The sequence below is a fragment of the Oenanthe melanoleuca genome, chromosome 4A, assembly GCF_029582105.1.
Source record: "Oenanthe melanoleuca isolate GR-GAL-2019-014 chromosome 4A, OMel1.0, whole genome shotgun sequence".
NCBI lineage: Eukaryota > Metazoa > Chordata > Aves > Passeriformes > Muscicapidae > Oenanthe > Oenanthe melanoleuca.
The window spans coordinates 844,839-864,755 of NC_079338.1; the positions used below are offsets into that span (position 1 = coordinate 844,839).

The following is a 19,917-nucleotide window of genomic DNA, read 5'->3' on the forward strand; positions in this document are numbered from 1 at the left end:
CAGCTGGGTCCATTATCAGGATGAACACAGAGATCCCACAAAAGTTTGTGATGCTGCTGGATCCATCATCAGGATGAACACAGAGATCCCAGGAAATTTTGGGATGCTGCTGGGTCCATCGTGCTCCAGCTGGCTCAGGGCTCCCCTGGCAGAACCTGATGCTCTGGGGTTGTTCTGGGTGCTCTCACAGCTCCAACACCTCTTGGATGATCCCACAGGCCAGCGCAGCTCCCAGCCCCGTTCCCAGCAGCTTTCCTGTGCTCCAGGCTGCTGTGGGACAGGATTTGTGGGTTTGGGGTCACAGGGCAGGGTCTGCTGAGGGGAACAGCAGAGCCATCCCTGGGCAGCACCAGTGCAAAGCTCTGCAGCTCTGCTCCTGTGGGATTGGCTCTGACCTGGGCTGGAGTGACAGATGGACACAAGTGACCTTTAAGGGAATGGCACTGAGTGTGCCCTGGGCTTGCCCACTCAGGGGGCTGGTGCCAGGCATTCAGAGCTGTGACAGGCACAAACAGCAGCCCCTGGGCAGTGTCAGGAGGAACAAGTGCTCCCCAAGGAGCTGCTGGGCTTGTTTGCTCCATCCAGGTGGATGCTTGCAAAAACTTTCATTTTAACCACTCTCATTTCCTCACTGGCAGGAGCAAAAAAAAAAAAAAAAAAAAAAAAAAAAGCCAGCAAAGGCAATAAACCCTCAGCCTTATTTTCCAAGTGTCTTTTCGAACAAGGGTTAATCAACAGCAAAATTAAGAGGCCCCTGGAGGGAGCTCCCAGCAACCCGGGCTGACTCACAGCCCCAAATTTGCTGCAGCCAGAACCTCATTTGCATTTCCTCCCGCATGCAGGGAGAGGAGCAGGAACAGAAGAGGTTTGTAGGGAAAAGGGGTGGAGAGCAGGGAGGAAGGTTGGCTTTGGTTATAAAGAGCATGGGAGGGAGGAGAGGCAGCAGCGCAGCGCCCGGCGCAGGGATGGGCGGCGGGGATGAGTCGCTGCATTCCTGCATCCCTCTCCTGGCCACTGCCGCAGGTAGGCACCGCTCCGGGCGGGCTGGCACGGGGACCAGGGCTGGGAACAGCTTCCCCCTTTTCCAGGGGGCTAAAGGACGCTGTTTATCCGCGGGAGAAGCTTCGCAGCGCCGAGATCCCCAGCGCCCGCTTCGGCCGCCAGCAAAATATTTGTGTTGGCTTCCCCAGAGCTGGCCTGGAGTTTTGTGCTGGGTGGAAAGAGAATCCAAGCTTTTTTTTTTTTTTTTTTGGTAGTCACTGTAGTAAATCATCTCGGCTTGGATGCGGTTTCCTCCCCGTTCCTTTTCCAGCCCTTCTCCCCGCAGCTCTGTTTTCTGTGCTCGCTCCCTTCCACTCTCTCCTCTCTGTGTTCCGTCTTCCCGGATTTTTTTGGGTTGGTTTTCCATCGGCACGAGGCTGGAGGGATCAGCTGCAGGGTGTGTGTGTGCCTGCCTGCCTTTTGCATCACTGGAATTGTGGATTTTTTACCGTTAGCTGGCAGTTTTCAGACTCTTCCATCCATTCCCAGGGTGGTTTGGGTTGGAAGGGATCTTAAAGATGATGCAGTTCCATCCCCTGCCATGGGCAGGAACACCTTCCACTATCTCAGGTTGAGATACAAGCCCTGTTCAACCTGTTTTTAATGAGATGGGGCATCCACAACCTCTCTGGGCAACCTCAAATTATTAATTTCCATCTTTTCCAAACCAGGCACCTCCAAAAAGAAACGAGACTTTGGGCTCAGACCAAGTCACTCTCAGCTCCTTAGACTTTCCCACTTGCAGATCTCACACTGCTGTTTTCCCTCTGTCCACCCTGATCCTCTCAGGATTTTTTGGGATGTCTTTACAAGCTCTTTGTGCCTCTGTGTCCCACAGGGTCTCTCCTGCTGGCTGTGCACTTCTACAGCTCCCTGATCCCCAGCACGGCCCTGGGGGTCCTGCTGCTGCTCCTGTCACCTCTCCTGGCCTATGCAGGTAAGATCTGGCCCAAAAATCCCTGGGAGTGTCCAAGGCCAGGCTGGACAAGGCTTGGAGCAGCCTGGGATGGTGGAAAATGTCCTTGGGTGGGATGGGATGATCCCAAACCATTCCATGGCTCTGTGGCAGCACAGCAAATTTCCCCTCTATAGGCAAGAAGAGAAATCAGTGTTTGTTCTAAACCAGGATTTTGGGCTTTTAACACACTGAACACACCGTTTCTCTCCCAGGATTTCTGGGAGTGCTTTGAGCATCCATGGATTGAAATGTCCATGGGTAAATTCCAAGGGACAGTGACTGCACTCATCTGAGAGGGAAAAATCACTGCCTGGAACAAAACCCACACTTTCTGCAATGAATATTGAATTATTTATCCTTTGTAACTCATAGCAATGAGAACACCAAATCACAGAATCACAGAATCGTTCAGGTTGGAAAAAACCTTAAAGGTTGTCAAGTCCAACCATCAACCAGCACTGCCACCACTAAGCCACGTCCCCAAATGCCACATCCACGTATGCTTTGAACTTTTCCAGGGGTGGGCACTCCCCCAAATTTTCCTTGATGTTCAATCTAAACCTCCCCTGGCATGAGTTGAAGCCATTTCCTCTCATCCTGCCTGTTGTTCCCTGGGAGAAGAGCCCAACCCTTCACTGTAATCTCATTCCAGGTAGTTGTAGAGTGTGGTGAGGTCCTGCTGAGCCTCCTTTTCTCCAGGATAAATGTCACTGTATATGGGTTACAGAGGGGTGAAAGGACACAGTAATATGGCATCTCTTGCATGGTGCAAGACAGAGCAAGAAAGAGCAATTTATTGAAAGAAAGCCATTGCTTTAAATAAGACATTTCATACATAACAAAATACAGACAGACAGAGAAGGAGACACCTCTTGTCCCAGGTTTTCTCATGGATCCAGCAGGTGTTTATCTTAGTTATAATTCTTTCTCTTAGAGAAAGAGGCTCTAGCTTGGGAAAAATCCCACCTGAGCCTGAGAAAGCCAGACTGGAAAAATCCTTTAAGATTCTTCCTGGGCCTGTAATGGCCACAAATAAATCCATCCCCAGGCAGGACCCATGCCAGTCCTTGCCCCACAGCTCTCCACAGCATGAGCTGAAGCCATTTCCTCTCATCCTGTCTGTTGTTCCCTGGGAGAAGAGCCCAACCCTCTACCATAATCTCATTCCAGGTAGTAGAGTGGTTTTAGAGTAGTTGTAGAGTGTGATAAATCCCCCTGAGCCTTTTTTTTTCTCCAGGATAGATCCATCCCCAGGCAGTTCCCATGGCAATCCTTGCCCCACATCTCTCCACAGCATGAGCTGAAGCCATTTCCTCTTCACCATAATCTCATTCCAGGTAGTTGTAGAGTGTGATGAGGTTTTGCTGAGCCTCCTTTTCTCCAGGATAGATCCATCCCCAGGCAGTTCCCGTGCCAATCCTTGCCCCACAGCGCTGTCTGAAACCACATCTGTTCTCCCTCTGTTCCAGGGATCCGGAGAAGCCCCAGGAGCTCCCTGCTGGTGCCCCTGAGCCTGGCCCTCTCACCCTTCTGGAGTGGCTACGGGCTGATCCTGGTGCTGGCCGGGCAGGGAGCGCTGCCTGCCCCCGGGGACGCCCGGGACGCCCTCCTGCCCGGCCTGGCCGCCTTCACCCTGACCCTGCTGCTGCTGGCCCTGCTGGCTTTCCTCTCTGGACAGCCCTTCCTGGCCCTGCTGGCCACTGCCATGGCGCTGGCCAGTGGCCACGAGGTTGCCCTGCACTGCAGCTCCTCGCTGGGCCCCTCGGCCGTGGCTTGTGGCCACCTCCTTGTCTGCTTGCTCGGGGGCTACTTTGCTCTGGGGAGGATGCTTTGCTTGCTCACCAAAGGGAGATTTGCCCTGCCTGGCACGGATCTGGCTGAGAAGAAAGCCCAGGAGCGGGGCTGGGCCAGCGCTGGCAACCCCTTTGTAGCCCCAGGGCTGCTCCTGAACGCGCTGTCAGCCAGTGTGTTCTGCTGCAGGCTCCTGGGTGTCACCCACAAGCTCTTCCTGGGCCATGTGCCCTGGCTGTGGGCAGCTGGCACCTTCCAGCTTGGCATCTGTGTGCTGTCCTACCGAGCCATGGACGTTCTCATGGCCACGGCCTTCGGCTTCACTTCCATCCTCAAATTCGCCGGGGGCTACAGCCTCCTGTACCCAGCCTGGCAGCCAGAGGAGCCAGCCTTCCCCACCCCAGTCCTGCTGGTTTTCTCTGCTCTTTTCGCTCTCCTGGCTCTTTTCCTCTCCCTGCAGAGCCCCGTGGATGGCCTGTACCTGCTGGTTTTTGTTGCCTACTGCATCGCCTTGGCTTGCAGCCCCAAGGGGTTTTTTGCAGCCGGCCCCCAGGGCGTGGCCGTGGCTGTTTTCGTGGCCTCAGCCTCGGTGGCTTTGATCCACCTGTACAACCTGAGGGCAAAGGCCAAGATCCCGACGGGGAGGGGGGCAGTGAGGGCCCTCCTTGCTCGCAGCAGCCTCCTGAAGCTCCGCGAGGGGCCCGACCTCCACTCCCCCTACCTGGGCTATTCCAAATACGCCGACGCAGAAATCCTCACCTACGCCTGCAGCGTGCTGGCTTCCTTTGCTCTGGCAGCCACAGGAGACCCCCAGGCTCCCCTTGCCACCGTGGTCATCCCGTGGCTGGTGGTGGCTGGTGGCATCCTCAAGCTTCTGGGGGGCTCTGTGGCTTTTGCCCGGGGTAAAACCCTGGAGAGCAGCGCCTTCATCCTCTACGCTGTCATGTGGGTCATCTGGGGCCTGGCAAGGTTTGGTGGCCTCCAGGGCACTGCCAGGACCTTCCACTCAGCCCTGGGCATCGTTGCCTTCATGCTCTTCAACAGCTTCGTGGTCTTCTGCTCGCTCTTCCTCAGCACAGCCTGGTTCTTCTACTCCCTCACCTTCATGCTGGTGGCTGGCAGCTTCCTGCTGGATGCCGTCCGTGCTCTTCCCGCTGGATACGACCTGGCTGCCAGCCTCATCTTTGGGCTGGTCAGCTTTTACTGCTTCCTGGCTTCCCTGGCCAGCAGCACCTTGGAGGGGCTGTGCTTGCCCATGGGGAAGCCCGTGGTGCAGCTCGGTGGGGTCGGGGCAGGAGGCAGCAAGTGCCTTCACCTGCCCGCCAGGAAAGCGTCCTCAGTCAAGAGAATTGCAGGTAAGGGTTAAAAACAGAGCAGAGTGTGGGCAGGGAGGGGAAATTCTGGGAGGTTCTGTGGCAGAACGCTGTTAAAAGGACATTATCCCAGTCACAGAGTGGGAAAGGATCTCCAAGCCCACCTTGTTCCATGGGGACATCTTCCACCCCGTCCAGCCTGGATGATGTGGAAACCTGGACGGTGTGCTGATGTTTTGGTGAAGTTTTGTTCTTAAGCCATCAGAGTTGTGGAAAGAGTTTTGATCCCAAATTTGCCAAAAAATAAAAATTTTTAAAAAAATGGAAAGAAAAAAAAAGAGATGTGGCCAAGCTGGAGAGGATCCAGAGAAAGGCCACAAAGATGATCCAAAGCCTGGGAAGTTCCCAAGTGAGGAAAGGCTGAGAGAGCTGAGCTTGTTCAGCCTTGGGGAACTGAGATTTAGGGGGAAATCTTCTCAGCATTTTTGGTATTTGAAGGAGGGGTACAAAGGAGGAGGAAACTCCCTTTTAATAAGGAAACATGGAAAGAATCAGGGATAATCTGTACAGGTTATTCCTGGGGAGAATATCAGAATTCCTGGGCCAAGTCACAGGAGTCATGAGCTGAGTGGAGCAGTGAATTCCCTGCTGAGCCTCCTGTATCATTTCCCTGTGTCCTCATCCAGCCTGAGAATCCTCCAAGCTGGGGATACCCCCCAAAGCTCTGCACAGAGAAAGCAGAGCCAGTGTTTGATCCTTTTTCCCTCTACTCTGGCCCAGAACTCCCCTGAAAACCAGGGAAAAAGGGAAAGGAAAGGAAAGGAAAGGAAAGGAAAGGAAAGGAAAGGAAAGGAAAGGAAAGGAAAGGAAAGGAAAGGAAAGGAAAGGAAAGGAAAGGAAAGGAAAGGAAAGGAAAGGAAAGGAAAGGAAAGGAAAGGAAAGGAAAGGAAAGGAAAGGAAAGGAAAGGAAAGGAAAGGAAAGGAAAGGAAAGGAAAGGAAAGGAAAGGAAAGGAAAGGAAAGGAGCACATCAAGTGACAGCTCTGCCAGGCGAATGACACCCCTGTCACCTCCCTGTGTCCGTACCAACAGATATCCTGAGGAGTGGTGGCACCTGTGGCATCCCCACCGACACTGTGTACGTGCTGGTGGCTGCCTGCAGCCGGCCTGATGCTGTGGAGAAAGCTCACAGGTGAGTCCTGGCACCTGGGCTGGGCTCAGGAACCTTCCAGAACTCAGAGCTGCTTTGTAAAATGCTTTTTACATATATCTTGGGTAATGATTTGGTGGTTTTATGTTTTCTGTAGACTTTGGGTAATATTTTTTATACATTTAAATTAAATTTATATGTTTAAATTAAAATGAGTTTTGCTGCTATTACTTTTGTGGAGTTGTTTTGTTGAGGAGTTACATGGAGAGTTGTGAGGAGCCCCTCATATTGGTGGGGTTTCCTCAGAATTTGGGCCATTGGGACCTTTACCCATCAGTACACAAGAAATTAAAACCTTGATTTGAAAACAGACTTTACTGATTTGGAGCAGCCATTAATGTCCCTTCCCAGTCCTACTTTTACTCCAGACTGGTGACCTTGGGCAGAGCCTGCACACGTTCCATTAGCTCTAGACCTCACCAACACTTTCCTTTCCTTGAAATTAAATCCTTGTCTTGCTGCCAGCCCCATCTTTTCCTCCCTCTTTTCCAGGTCCAAGCGCCAGGCTCAGGATCGCCCCATGTCCCTCTGGATTTCCAGCCTGAAGCAGCTGGAACCTGCCAAGCATTTGTTCACTCCCCTCCTCTGGGACTTCATGGAGGCAGCCTGGCCATCTCCCATCAGCTTGGTCATTCCCAGAGGTGAGGAAATGCTGCTCACCCCGAGCTCTCTGGAGAGATTTGGGTTTGGAATTCCCAAAACCCCTTCAGCACTGTGGGGATATCCCTGTCACAGCCGCTGTGTCTGGGCTGGGGTGAATCTCTGAGTGTGGCTCTGCTTGCTGCAGGTGAGTGGGTGGATTTCCTGGGGATGAAGGACTCTGCTAGATACGTTGGGACCCCTCAGAGCGTGGCCATCCGCATCCCCGACTGCTCTGTCACCACACACCTCATCGACCTGGTGAGTCTCAGCACCTCAGCCTGCTGAGCTGAGCCCTCCTTTGGGAAGGGCTGGGGCCTGCAGTCAGCTGGGAGGGGTTTTATGGCAGCAAAGAGGGGAAAAGGAGCAATCATCAGGTCAGGAAATCAGGAGAATGCCCTTAACAGGCACAGTTTAATTTCCAGCTGTGCTGGTTTGAAAGCAAAAGCAGTGAGAGACTCCAAGTCAGAAATACAATTTAATAGGAAAAAAAAAAAAAATAGAAAATAGAAATACAGTATTACACAGAACAATCCCAAACCCTGCCAGAGTCAGAATCCAAGCTGACACCCGTCAGTCAGTCAGGGTGTTGGCACAGTCCCATTCAATGGTGGCTGCATCCTCCTGCAGTGGCAGATGTGGTTCAGCTGGAGCAGTGCTCCTGGAGAAGGTGCAGTTTCCTCTGAAGGTGCAGGGATGATGTGCAAAGGTCTGGTTTTCCTCTGGAATCCAGTGGAAAGAAGGTTCCTTGGTGTCCAAAATGTCAGTTTTTATCTGGGTAGGAAAGGCTTGGCTCCTCCCCTGGCTGGAGCATCTCCCAGTGGGATGATGGAATTTTATCAGCCATGCCCTGGGACTCACTGGCCATGAACAGGAGATATCTCCTGGAGGGAGGATGGGCTGTGGGAAGATAAAGATGATTGCCCAGGTGGTTTAAAGATGGCCCATTAACAGGAGATATCCCACAGAGATAAGGGTCACTGCTCACATGGTTTAATAGATGGTGATAGAATCCTTTTGGGCACATCTTTACATTGTAACCGAGGACACCAGCGTAGAACACCGTTGGAAGCACAGACTTCTGTGAGGCCAGAATAACTTCAGAAGGAGCAGAGAGTGGCCACAGGAACCTCCAGGTGATCACCACAGGTGATACCCTGAGTGTTGTAGGTCTGGGCAAGTGCTGATGCTGGAAAGCAAGATCTCATTTCATGGCCATCATCACCAAACACAAATTTGCCAGTGCTGGTCACCCAAACCCAGTTTGGTGGGACTGTAGTTGCCTGCAAAGAAGGTTCCTCACCTGGGCGAGCCACACTGAGCTCTCTTCAGGGTCACAGATGAAGTTCAGAGCTCGAGCCACCTGTTTGAGCCCAAAAGTCCTGCCCAGTGCTTTGACTGCTGATTTTGTGTCTCCAGGTTGGCCCCATTGTGGTCACATCAGCCAACCCAACGGGAGAGGCTGACACCACCCACCACAACCAAGTGTACGCCAAGCTGGGAGACAAGGTAACCAAGAGATGTGGGCATGGAAAAATGCAAACCCCTTTGCTTCCAGAAGGAAAATCAATAGATTGCATCAGGAATCTGGGAAAGCCTCTAATTAAAAAAAAATCTCGTGGGTGCTTCTCATGTTGGTATCAAAGAAGATTTTAAAATGCAGATCTTGGTGTGAAACCAAAACTCCTCTGCTGTACACAGCGTAGTTATGATTTGGCAACGTGAGTTGGTTCATATTCCAACATGGGATGATGAAAGCAACAAAAAATTCCTTTTTGCTCACAATCAATCAAATCCTGATGCCTGGATGTGCCAGGTGTGGCATCGGGCTGTGAAATTTCAAGGATTCCCATCTAAGCCTGGTCTAAAACTGGTGCCAAGCTCCAAAATATTCCTGGCTTTTAGAGCTTTCATGGAAGTGCCATGGTCATGGCTTTTCAGTGGTTCTGGTGGGAGATCAGGAAAGGTTCTTCCCTCACCCAAAGGGTGCTGGCACTGCCCAGGATCCGCAGGGAATGGGCACAGCCCCGAGGCTGCCAGAGCTCCAGGAGAGTTTGGAAGGGTGGAATTGTTGGGATGTCTGTGCAGGGCCAGGGGTTGGATTGGTGGTGCCTGTGGATCCTTCCAACTCAGGATAATTCCCTGATTCTAAGATTTCAGTGCTGAACTCTGAGGGTTTTACATTTTGTGTCGTCACGACACAGCCTTAAAAAAGAGGTGGCACAAATCTTCCACCTCTAACTCCTCAAAAATCAAAACTTCACATTTTCTTTGTGGATGGGACTTCTTCCAGAGCTTCTCAGCTGCTGCAAACCTGCTGACCTGCACCCCACTGAGCTCTGCCTGTCCTTGCTTTGGGGTCATTCACCCCAAATCTGGCTCTGGTGTCACTGCAGTGGGGCAGGAAGGAGCAGCACTGCCTTTGATGAGAATTATTTGCTGTTGAGAGGGAAAACTCTCCCATTCCACGGGGAATTTGGTGCAAAAATCTGCTGTTTCCAGGTGGATGCAGTTCTTTGTGGTGGGCCCTCTCCAGAGAACATTGCCTCCACCGTGGTGGACTGCACCAAGATCGACACTGGGAACATCGGGTTCTTCAGGGTCGGCATCATCCCCAAGTCTCAGGTGAAATTCAGCTGGGCTTCGTTTCCATTCCCTCTCTCCACTGAATGAGTTTCAACCTGGGGATTGCTAATTCAGTGAGGAGACAAAGATTGCATGAGGAGTTATCCCAGGCTGGGGTGAGGGACACCAGCAGAGCTCCACGCTTCTGTCCTGATCCTGCTCTGGAGCACCTCTGTGGGGCTGGGGAATGGGCAATTCCCAAAAAAATGGGGCTGATTCATCTATGGAACGGGCTCTGAGATCCTCCTGCATGGGGCAGGCTCTCCATGTTCACCCATCCCAGAGACCTCTGAGCACAGAAATTATTTGTGCCATCCCCAAACCGAGCCAGACACTTGAAAGAGAAAATCTTGTGGAAGGTCTGCCCATGGGGGATCCTTTAAAAGTCACTTCCAACCCATTATTTTATGATTATTTCAACAGCTGGAGAAGAAATTAATGCTCTGCCCTAATTCCTAAGCTGCATTTACTCATTCCAGGTGCTGCAGATCCTGGAGCAGGTGCAGAAGAAACACCTGGTGGTCCCTCCCAGTGCCACCTGCCCCACAAAAGGCTGGGAAGAGCTCCAGACTCGTGGCCACGCCGTGCACAACGGGGTGGGCAGAGCTGCCCGGGGGGAGCCGGGGCTGGATCCCGATTCCGAGCGTCACACCCGCGTCTGATCCCGCAGCTCCGCCTGGAAAATAACGTGGGAAATGTGGGAAAACGCCATTTCGGCCAAATTGGGGAATGGGAGAGGCTGCCCAGCTGCAGGGGTGACTCATCTGCCTTTCTATGGACGCTGCAAACCACAGGAAAATTTTCCCTTTAGGGGCGCTGCCAGCGCTCCCTGGAGATCAGTCACGACCAAAGCCGGAGTCCCAGAGCTCCATCCCTGCCACCGGGAGGGAATTCCTTGGATTTGGGATTTGGATTTGGGGCATGGGGTGAGGAGTAACTTGAATTACACAGGATGGTTTTGGTGGGGAAAGACTTTCCAATCCTTGAGCCCCCAGCACTGCCAAGGCTGTGTCCCCGTGTCCCCAAGTGCCACACCACGTGGGGAAGGAGGAGGGGAGATGAGTCCAGGTGCTTTGCTGGTGGATCCAATGGATTTGGCAAAGCCTGGACTCAGAGCTGGGGGTGTCTCCTGCTGTGTTTTCTTCACAATCACCCACTGACCCCACCTGGGAGGTGTTTCCTCTGTTCCCTTCCTCAACACTCCAAAGAAACGCCAGACCCGAGGGGTGAGGTGCCACTCCTGCATTTCACACTCAGTGTCAGGGTGGAATCCCCATTTGGACGACCCCAATATTTTATACCCTTCAAGGTGCTTTAGGGAAGACCCTCCCTTGCCACGTTAGGAGTTTCAGGAGCCCAATCTCCATGTTTTTGAGGATGCCAGGAGCTGGTCTCTCACCTTACAGCCCAACCCTTCCCATCTCATGGCACGTTTCCTGCAGAGTGCAAATTCCATAGGATCAGAGGAAGGAATTCCAGCCGTTCCAGGCAGTCATTTGTCTTCTCCAGGGGTCCAGCTTCTCTGCAAATTCCTGAAATACAGGGAAGGAACTGGAGATGTGCTCACCCATGACCTACTGGCATCACTGGGACATGATGGGATGGCTCCTGGAGTGGAGCAATGTGAGGATTTGGACTTTTTAGGCAGGACAGGCAGTGTGGAGTAGTGGCTGCTGGCCAGGAGGAGTTGAGAAGGACCCAAAAAACCTCTCAAACTCTCACGAGGAGTTTTCCTTGGCAAACGCTGCAGTTATGGCTCGTCCCAGCTCCCAAAACTGCTGATCTTATTCTTACCTGACTCAGGTGCAAGGTGCTGATCAAACTCCAGCTGAAACCAATCCGTTGCTCATTGATTTCACCTGGAATTTGAGGATAAAAGTGGTGCAGCCAGAGGAGCTCTGGCAAAAATGGGGTTTCCTCAACTTGTCCTCACAGAGCTGGCTCTCTCTCCTTCTCTCTTCCTGCAGAGAAAATTACAGAGAATTCAGTGTGTTCAACAATTCTGCTGGTCTACTTCCTCTATCTCCTTGGAGTTTATTAAAACCGGTTTTTAGAAAGCAATAAAATATTTTCAATAAACAGATCTCACCTGGGGCTGTGCAGTCGTGACAAAACCTGGTGGGGCTTTGGGTTTTGGGTGTTTGGGGTTCCTGGCCATGCAGGATTTGAGCAGGATCTCAGGAGGGAATCAAATTGTGACACTTCCAGGGTGGGGAAGAGGAAGAAGATAACTCCTCACAGCAGCTCCTGGCACCAGCTCAAAAATGCCAGGGCTGTATTTCACCCCTTAATCACTGAAAAAAACCCCAAAAAAAACCCCATATACACCAAAATCTTAGTGAATGTGGTAAGAATTGGGAATTTGGAGAGATGCTGGGACATCACAAAGCATTTTTTTGAGGGAAAGCTGCCCTGGCTTAAATATACCAGAGATGCTGCTGCCCTGTGCTGCAAATAATTGCTTTTTACAAATTAAAAGTGGCTCAAAAAACTCTTTTCTTCCTTGATGCTTCATCTGCATCCATTTTCCTCTTAAACTCCATATTTTTTCGGTTTTTATTCACAGAAAATGTTCAGTCTCAGGACACTGGGGGAAGAATTTCTCACTTTGCTGGAGTGAGACAAGGAGAGGTTTCATTTCAGGCTTAATTTTACCCCACCCACAGCTCTCCTGTGTCCCAGCAAACTGAAAAGGAACAGTTTAGGGAAAAAGGAGATTTAAATGGGATCTTTCACTTAAATTAAGGCAAAAAAAAAGAAAAAATCTGCTATTTCCACAGTTTCCCAGCATTTAGGGGGAAGCAAAACATTTTTGAAGAGAAGTGGAGAGAGGATAAAAGAGGCAAATCCAAAACACTTTAGTCAGAAAGGACTGAGATAAACATTTGATTGTGTTGGGTTCATGTGCTGAAAAGTCACAGATCAAATCTATTTTGGGGTATCAACGAGAGTCTTTTCATCACTAAAACTGGAGGTTATGGTCAAAAAAGATTGTCCAGGAGTCCTCAAGGGAGATTCTGTCCTTCTCAAGGGGAAGGAACTGCTCCATCCCTGGATTCTGGATAAGAAAGGGGTGTGAGGACCTCAGACCTCCACCCCAGGAGGAGGAAAACCAGAAGAGACTCCTCTGAAACCAATTTGGGTTTGCATTGTCAATGTCTGGGAGATCTTTAGGCCTGAAAGGTCACCCTGGGAGACAAAACAAGCTCATGAATGGGTCTCTTTGTGAACCAGCCAACCCTGCAATCCCACTGGGGCTGGAAACAACCCGGGAAGAAGGGCTGTCCCACCTTCCCTCTGCCCTTTGTGCAGTCTAGACACCCGTGTCAATGGAAAAAAAGGTTTAAAAAGGGCATGTAAAGAAGAGTGTTTGGCAGTGGCAGGAAAAAGCCAGCTCACCCTGGAGAGCAGAGCCATGGGGACAGGAACTGAGTCAGTGCCACGGACGTGGCTCGGGGTGGGCAGAGCTCAGGGCGGCTTCCCAGCCACGGCTGGGGGCCAAACCAGCCCAGCAGTGTAACGGGTGAATCCTGTTCCTAAGAAAGTTCTGGAACGGTTAAAGTTGTATGTTCCTATCCTGTTCCTTAAAAAAGTTCTATAACCGTTAAAGTTGTATGTTTCTATCCTGTTCCTAAAAAAAGCTCTATAAACATTAAAGTTGTATGTTACTATCCTGTTCCTAAAAAAAGTTCTATAACAGTTAAAGTTGTATGTTTCTATTCTGTTCCTAAGAAAGTTCTGGAACGGTTAAAGTTGTATGTTTCTATCCTGTTCCTAAAAAAAGCTCTATAAACATTAAAGTTGTATGTTTCTATACTGTTCCTAAAAAAAGTTCTGTAACCATTAAAGTTGTATGTTCCTATCCTGTTCCTAAAAAAAGCTCTATAAACATTAAAGTTGTATGTTTCTATCCTGTTCCTATAAGAAGTTCTATAACTATTAAAGTTGTATGTTTCTATCCTGTTCCTAAGAAAGTTCTATAACCATTAAAGTTGTATGTTTCTATGAATATTCCTATTTGTCTGTAATGTTAATTGGAATTGTTAAGTTCTTAGCCTCACCCTGTTTTACCCCCCCAATTCTTACCCCATATCCCTTTTCCATTTCGTCGGGTTGTTCCATCACTGCTTCCCTAAAATGGCGCCTGTGACAACGGAGGAGGAGTGACGTCATGGGAGCGTATGCAAATAAAGAGGGACGCAGAGAATGCTGGGACTCCATTAAGAGCTAAAACCCCCAAGATAATGAGCCCAAATTACATCTGAAACTGGAAATAGTGTTCCACAGCCAGGCAAGATAAAGGAATAAGGCAAATTCACCTAAATTCATCTAAAGCTGCTCCTTCCTGTTGCTGTGACCTAGAGAGTACTTGATCTTCATGACCTCCAACTTTGAAATCTTCTAACAGATCTGTGAGGACAGAAGAGCCAGCTCTGCTTTAAAGGACAAAGCTCCACTACTCCTCCTTCTCTGTGTCGTCTTCAGGAGCAGCAGGGGCGTGGGCAGCTCTATGGGCTCCCCTTCTGCCACATCCCGAGGTGTTTCCTTAGACCTGAGATCACCTCTGGAGGACATGCAGGTGGTTTGGAACCCAGCTCTTTCCAATGCCCATCGATGAGAGACTGCAGGAGGCTGTTCTTAGAGGTTTTCATGGTTGTTTATTGTTCCTTATCTCAGGAATGCTTTGTCCAGTGAACAGCAGTCTGCTCGCCAGACGTCCAGGGCAGAATCTGCCTGGCAAAGGCAGGACTGATCTTTTATAGTCTAAATTACGTACTAGGTATTTACAAATGACCCCCAATACAATACAATCTTGTTACATGGTCCAGAACTGTCCTCATCCAATCTAAAAGTGCCAGCGTGTCACCCAGCATGGATGACACGGAGAAGAAGGAGGAAGAGGTATCCACACCCCCAATTCTCCATGTTGGCCACGTGTCCCTTATCACAAACATTCTAGAAATCTGCTAATTCTACATTCTAACAGTCTAATTTACACTCTATTTATTTTTGTGGCTTGCATTTCTTCTCTCAATGTTGGTACATTGTTCCAAGGGGCTAAATCCAGCCCTGAGACACCTGGGTCTCATTTGAGGGTCTTTGTGGACCCCGCCAGGGGCGTCTTAAACCTTCCAGGGAAGCCAGAGGAATACTCTGGACTCCCACACCCTTCCTACAGCTGATTTCTAATAAAGGCCATAAAAAAGGAGCAGGTCTCCTGGCTCATTTATTTCAAACAGAAACCTTGGGATGGGCAGGAATGTCCCTTGGCCACCTGGAACCTACAGGAGTGTGGGCACTGCTGAAGGCCTGGGCACATTTCAGCCAGGCCTTTTTCTCAGGTTCTGAGTCTTTTTCTCAGGCCATGAAACTTTCTCAGCTCCAGCCAGGGTTTTTTTTCCCAGGCTGGAGTCTTTTTCTTTACCATAAACATTAAAAAAAAAAAAAAAAAAAAAATCATAACCGAGATAAACACCTGCTGGATCCATGGGTGATCTTGGAGATATTTTCCCAAGCTTGGCAGTTTGGAACTTTCTGTGCTTTCTGGCCCTGACCCCCAAAAGAAATCTGCTTTGGACTGGAGGCCTTGGAAAAAGCTTCCAAATTTGAGTGATGGAGTTATATTGAATTTTAGGCTATAGAAGTGGTGGAAAGAATAATTCAACATTGTCCTTCGTGTAATGGAGAAGAAAAAGAGTGCTTTATTTCACATATATAGGGTAGTTTGTGCTAAACAAAATAGAAAAGACTCATTGGTCCAAGAAAGCAACACCTTTCTGAAAACATGCTTTCTGCAAAATATCATGAGACACTCACACAGCTCTCACACATCCTTCAGGTGTTTAATCATTGTTATAATTTCTTGAGAAACTCACCAAGGCTTCAAAGCTGCTATTTCCCTGGTTCCCAGCAGTACCCAATGACAGAGTTAGAATTACTGGTGTGTAGTAAGAATAAAAAGTGTGGTGAATAGAACCTTTCACATGGTGCAGGGTTTAGAATTTAGAGTTTTAGAATATAGTAATAGGTGTGGGACAAGACGGAGGTTCTTGGGCATTGTCTCCCCTTCCTTCTTCTTCCTTCTTCTTCCTTCTTCTTCTTAGTTTTGATATTTTTTAGTTAAATAAAAAGTGCTGCACTGCAGGTCATGGGTGTTTATTCATTGAGTGAAAAGTATAAATAATAAAGATGTCAGCTTTTAATTGAACAGTTAGGCCTTGAAAGACCTTGTAACAAGCTAAATCCACCAACATTTTCTTGCTTTTAGTTTGTTAGCTAGAGGTGCTGTAGAACTCTCTGTATGATGGATAAGAATTAATAAACAACCAAGTCTGAACACAAGACATCGTCTCTCATACATTCAATCCAAACTCTAACTAAAAACAGCAAAAAAAAAAAAAAAAAAGAACCCCAAAAGCCCAAAAAAACAAACAAAACAAACCCCAAAAATCCCACTAATATTTTGCAACCTTATAGATTATACAGTTTTATGACTCTCCTTTTGGGTTCTTTCTCCTGAAGAGTCAAAGTCTGCCTGTGGCTTGGGATGGGGTATGGGAGGAAATAAATAAAGAATAAAGTCCTGCTTGGTTGGGTCAAGCCCAGCCCCTGACCTGGCCAGGCTGAGGGCACAGCTCCTGCAAACAGGGCCCACAGTGGGTTCAGGTCACACTCACCCCGTTGCATTCTTCCCTTTCCCAGCAACAGCCTGGGGTTATTCCTGCAAAATCACCGGATAATCAGCTCCATCAGCAGCAGAGGAAAAGCATCACTCAAAACCCCAGGCCAGGTTTTCAGCTGCTCCAAAAAAACAGCTGGGATTTAACCCCTGAGAGGGGCTGAGCTGTGGTGCCCAGCTGGTCCAGAACCATCCTGGAGCCCCCACATCCCTGCCAGAGGTGACATTGGATTAGAGAAGGCTGGGGGACAGCAACTGGGCCCTGAACCAAAGCAGAAAATAGCTGAGAAATCCCAGAATGCCAGACTCTTTGGGGATGGAAAGGACCTCAAAGCTCATCTCATTCCATCCCAGACTCTTTGGGGATGGAAAGGACCTCAAAGCTCATCTCATTCCATCCCAGACTCTTTGGGGTTGGGAAGGACCTCAAAGCTCATCCCATTCCACCCCAGACTCTTTGGGGATGGAAAGGACCTCAAAGCTCATCCCATTCCACCCCAGACTCTTTGGGGATGGAAAGGAGCTCAAAGCTCATCTCATTCCACCCCAGACCCTTGGGAATGGAAACAACCACACAGCTCATCCCATTCCACCTTCCACTGTCCTGGGCTGCTCCAAGCCCTGTCCAACCATGGTTTGGATTCTTGGTGCTCCTGTGGAACAGCAGCAGAGAATTTATCTCCCTAGGGAATAGATGGATTATGTACAAAATCTTGGAGGAAAAAACAGCTTGCTGGAAATCGAGTTTCTAGAGACTTTATTAAATCCAGCTGTGACTCCATCGTGTTTTTCCTTTCTGATTTGAGGATTTCCATCCCCTCTTTCTGCAGGGCACTGCCAGCTGGGGCTGAGGGAGGAGAGGGTCTGTGGGAGCTGCATCCTTGGGCAGACTCTGGTGGGTTTATGGGATCACTGGATTCCCCTGCTCCATTCCACGGGTGCTCTCACCTCCCAGTGCCAGGGGAAAACAGATCAGTGTGGGGCTGGATGGGGAGGTCTGCCCTGAACATCCAGTTCAGCAGCTCCAATAAATACCTGGGGTGAAAATCTTGTGTTAAAAGGTCAGCACTGCCAGTTCCTGTGAGACCTTTCCATTCCTTCCTGGAAAACACACTGAGATCTCACTCATGTTATCTCAATCTAGATAGCAAAGCCCAGGAATTCCAGAAAATTCTTCTGCTCTGGCCATGATGGATGTCAGGGTTGGGACAGTTGTCCTGAGAGAGGTTCATCTGCCCCAGCAGCTGTGGAACAGTCACTGAGGTCCCCCCAAAGCTCTGAGGAGCCTCAAGTTCTCACACCCTGATGCAGAAGAAAATCTTTGACCATCTCTGTGCCTTGGCTCTGTGCAGTTCTCATGGCCCTATCCCAAATTTCCATCCCAAATTTAGAGGCATACCTGGCATTCCTTGCTCACCCAGGTGTCCATCTCATCACAGGAAATTCTCCACCCCATTTTTCGTGTGACCCACCCAGCAGGAAGTAACATGGGCTTTTTGTGAGGTGTTTTTGTGCCATGAGGAGTTTCAGCCTCAAATTCCTTCCCTGACACAGCACCAATTGCTGGAAGTGCTCCAACCCCTTCCCCCTTTGACCTCCTGAGCATCACAGCTCGTTTCCACCCCAAACTCTGCTGAATTAACGTGGATCCAGGTGCTCATTCCCACTGCTGTGGGTTCCAGCGTGACCCTGTGCACTCAAAACTCCCTGTGCCCTCGTTTCCTTTCAGGAATTCTTTAGAACCCAGAGGGTGGGTGGGTATCAGCAGCCCTGACCCCACCCCGACCACACTCACCTTATCTCCTCAAAATTCCCAAAAGTCCCCAGACCACCTCTGGCATCCTGTGCCTGCAGCTTTCCCTGCTGCCCCACTCTGGGTTATCAGATCCCACAGACCCCTCTCCCCCTCCTTCCCAACCCCACAATCCCTCCAGGCCCTCCTTCCCTTGCAGAACCAGCCCAGTCCTAACTGGCAGCACGGGATTCTCTTGTGGGAATGAGGAATGGCAAAAGAAGTGAGGGATAAGGAAGGAGCAGACATGGAAGCTCGCTGTTGTTTCGGGAGTGAAGAAGAAACCCAGCCCAGATGGTTGGACTGATGATCTTACCAACCCCCATGAGTCCATGATTCCATAGATTCCTTGAGTCCACAGTTCCATGGATTCCATGATCCCATGAGTTCATGGTTCCATGATTCCACCATTTCATTATTCCATGATTCCACAATTCCATGATTCCATAGTTCCATGACTCTATGATTCCATGATTCCACAATTCCATGATTCCATGATTTCAGGATTCCACGATTCCACCAGTCCACAATTCCATGATTCCATGATTCCATTATTCCATGATTCCACCAGTCCACAATTCCATGATTCCATGGTTCCATGAGTCGATGATTCCATGGTTCCATGAGTCGATGATTCCATGATTCCACAATTCCATGATTCCATGATTTCAGGATTCCACGATTCCACCAGTCCACAATTCCATGGTTCCATGATTCCATGAGTCGATGATTCCATGATTCCACAATTCCATGATTCCATGGTTCCATGAATCTATGATTGCATGAGTCCACAGTTCCATGAGTGCACAATTCCATGATTCCATTATTCCATTATTCCACGATTCCATGATTCCACCAGTCCACAATTCCATGATTCCATGGTTCCATGAGTCTATGATTCCATGAGTCCACAGTTCCATGAGTCCACAATTCCATGATTCCATTATTCCACGATTCCATGATTCCACGATTCCACGATTCCACCAGTCCACAATTCCATGAGTCCATGTTTCCATGGAGCTGACCAAACTCTGCTTTCCTGAGAAAGGAGCCTCTTCAAGGCATGGGAGCCCTGGGGGTGCCCAAAAATCCTGTCACCCGCCAGGCATTGTTCCCTTGGTCCCAGAACAGACCTGGCCATGGAGGGATGGATGGCCACCCATCAGTATTCCCTTCACAATCTCCTGGAGCACAGCTGGAATGTCCTGGAGCACAGCTGGAATGTCCTGCTCCAGCGTTGGAATGATTTCATTCCTTGACAATGTGATTACTCAGTTTTGTACCAGCATTTTCCACTGGTGTTTCTTTCAATAAAAAATTAATAAAATTATGTCACGCCACCTAAAGCCTCCTCTCCTATTCCTGCATCTCCTTCCTTCCCTGCACACACCAGGGGCTGCTCCTCCCTGCTCCCCATCCCTGAAAATGATTTCACTGGAGCTCAGCTCGCTTTGGAACAAACACCAAAGTGAGAAAGGGGGTGGAAATTAATAAAACCATCCACAGGAGACACTTAGGATCAAACATGTCAATGTTTGCATCCTGCACCCCTAACTCTGGCTGGCACTGCTGTTTCCATTGGGAAACGAGCCTTTCCCTTTGGGATGAGCCTTCTCCAGGGTGCAGCAGGATGGAAAACACAACAGGAGGCGTCAAAAACCAGCAGCAGCTCTGCTGAAAGGGCCCTGTGTTTAGGGAGCCTGGCTGAAGGAGCTGCAGGCTCCTGCTGTTGATCTAAGGGAGGTGTGTTTGCTTCCCTCTGGGCTCTGGAGACCTGGGGAATTTACTTTGGAAGAATTGTGGCAATGTGACAATGGGGACCTTGCTGCAGGTCCCAGATTTCTCCTGCTGGGTTTGTGTGTCAGGTCTA

At 49.6% G+C, this 19,917-nt stretch overlaps 1 protein-coding gene across 1 annotated transcript; it reads left to right on the forward strand.

Annotated features, from left to right (window-relative positions):
* The first annotated feature begins 764 nt into the window (after positions 1–764).
* On the forward strand, positions 765–11,659 carry LOC130253012 (uncharacterized). The gene is made up of 9 exons (XM_056491210.1): positions 765–1,023; positions 1,880–1,978; positions 3,469–5,145; positions 6,195–6,294; positions 6,805–6,953; positions 7,100–7,212; positions 8,371–8,460; positions 9,454–9,576; positions 10,056–11,659. The coding sequence occupies exons 1-9, from the start codon at positions 837–839 to the stop codon at positions 10,236–10,238; spliced, it is 2,721 nt and encodes a 906-aa protein (XP_056347185.1). The 5' UTR covers positions 765–836; the 3' UTR covers positions 10,239–11,659.
* Positions 11,660–19,917: the final 8,258 nt, after the last annotated feature.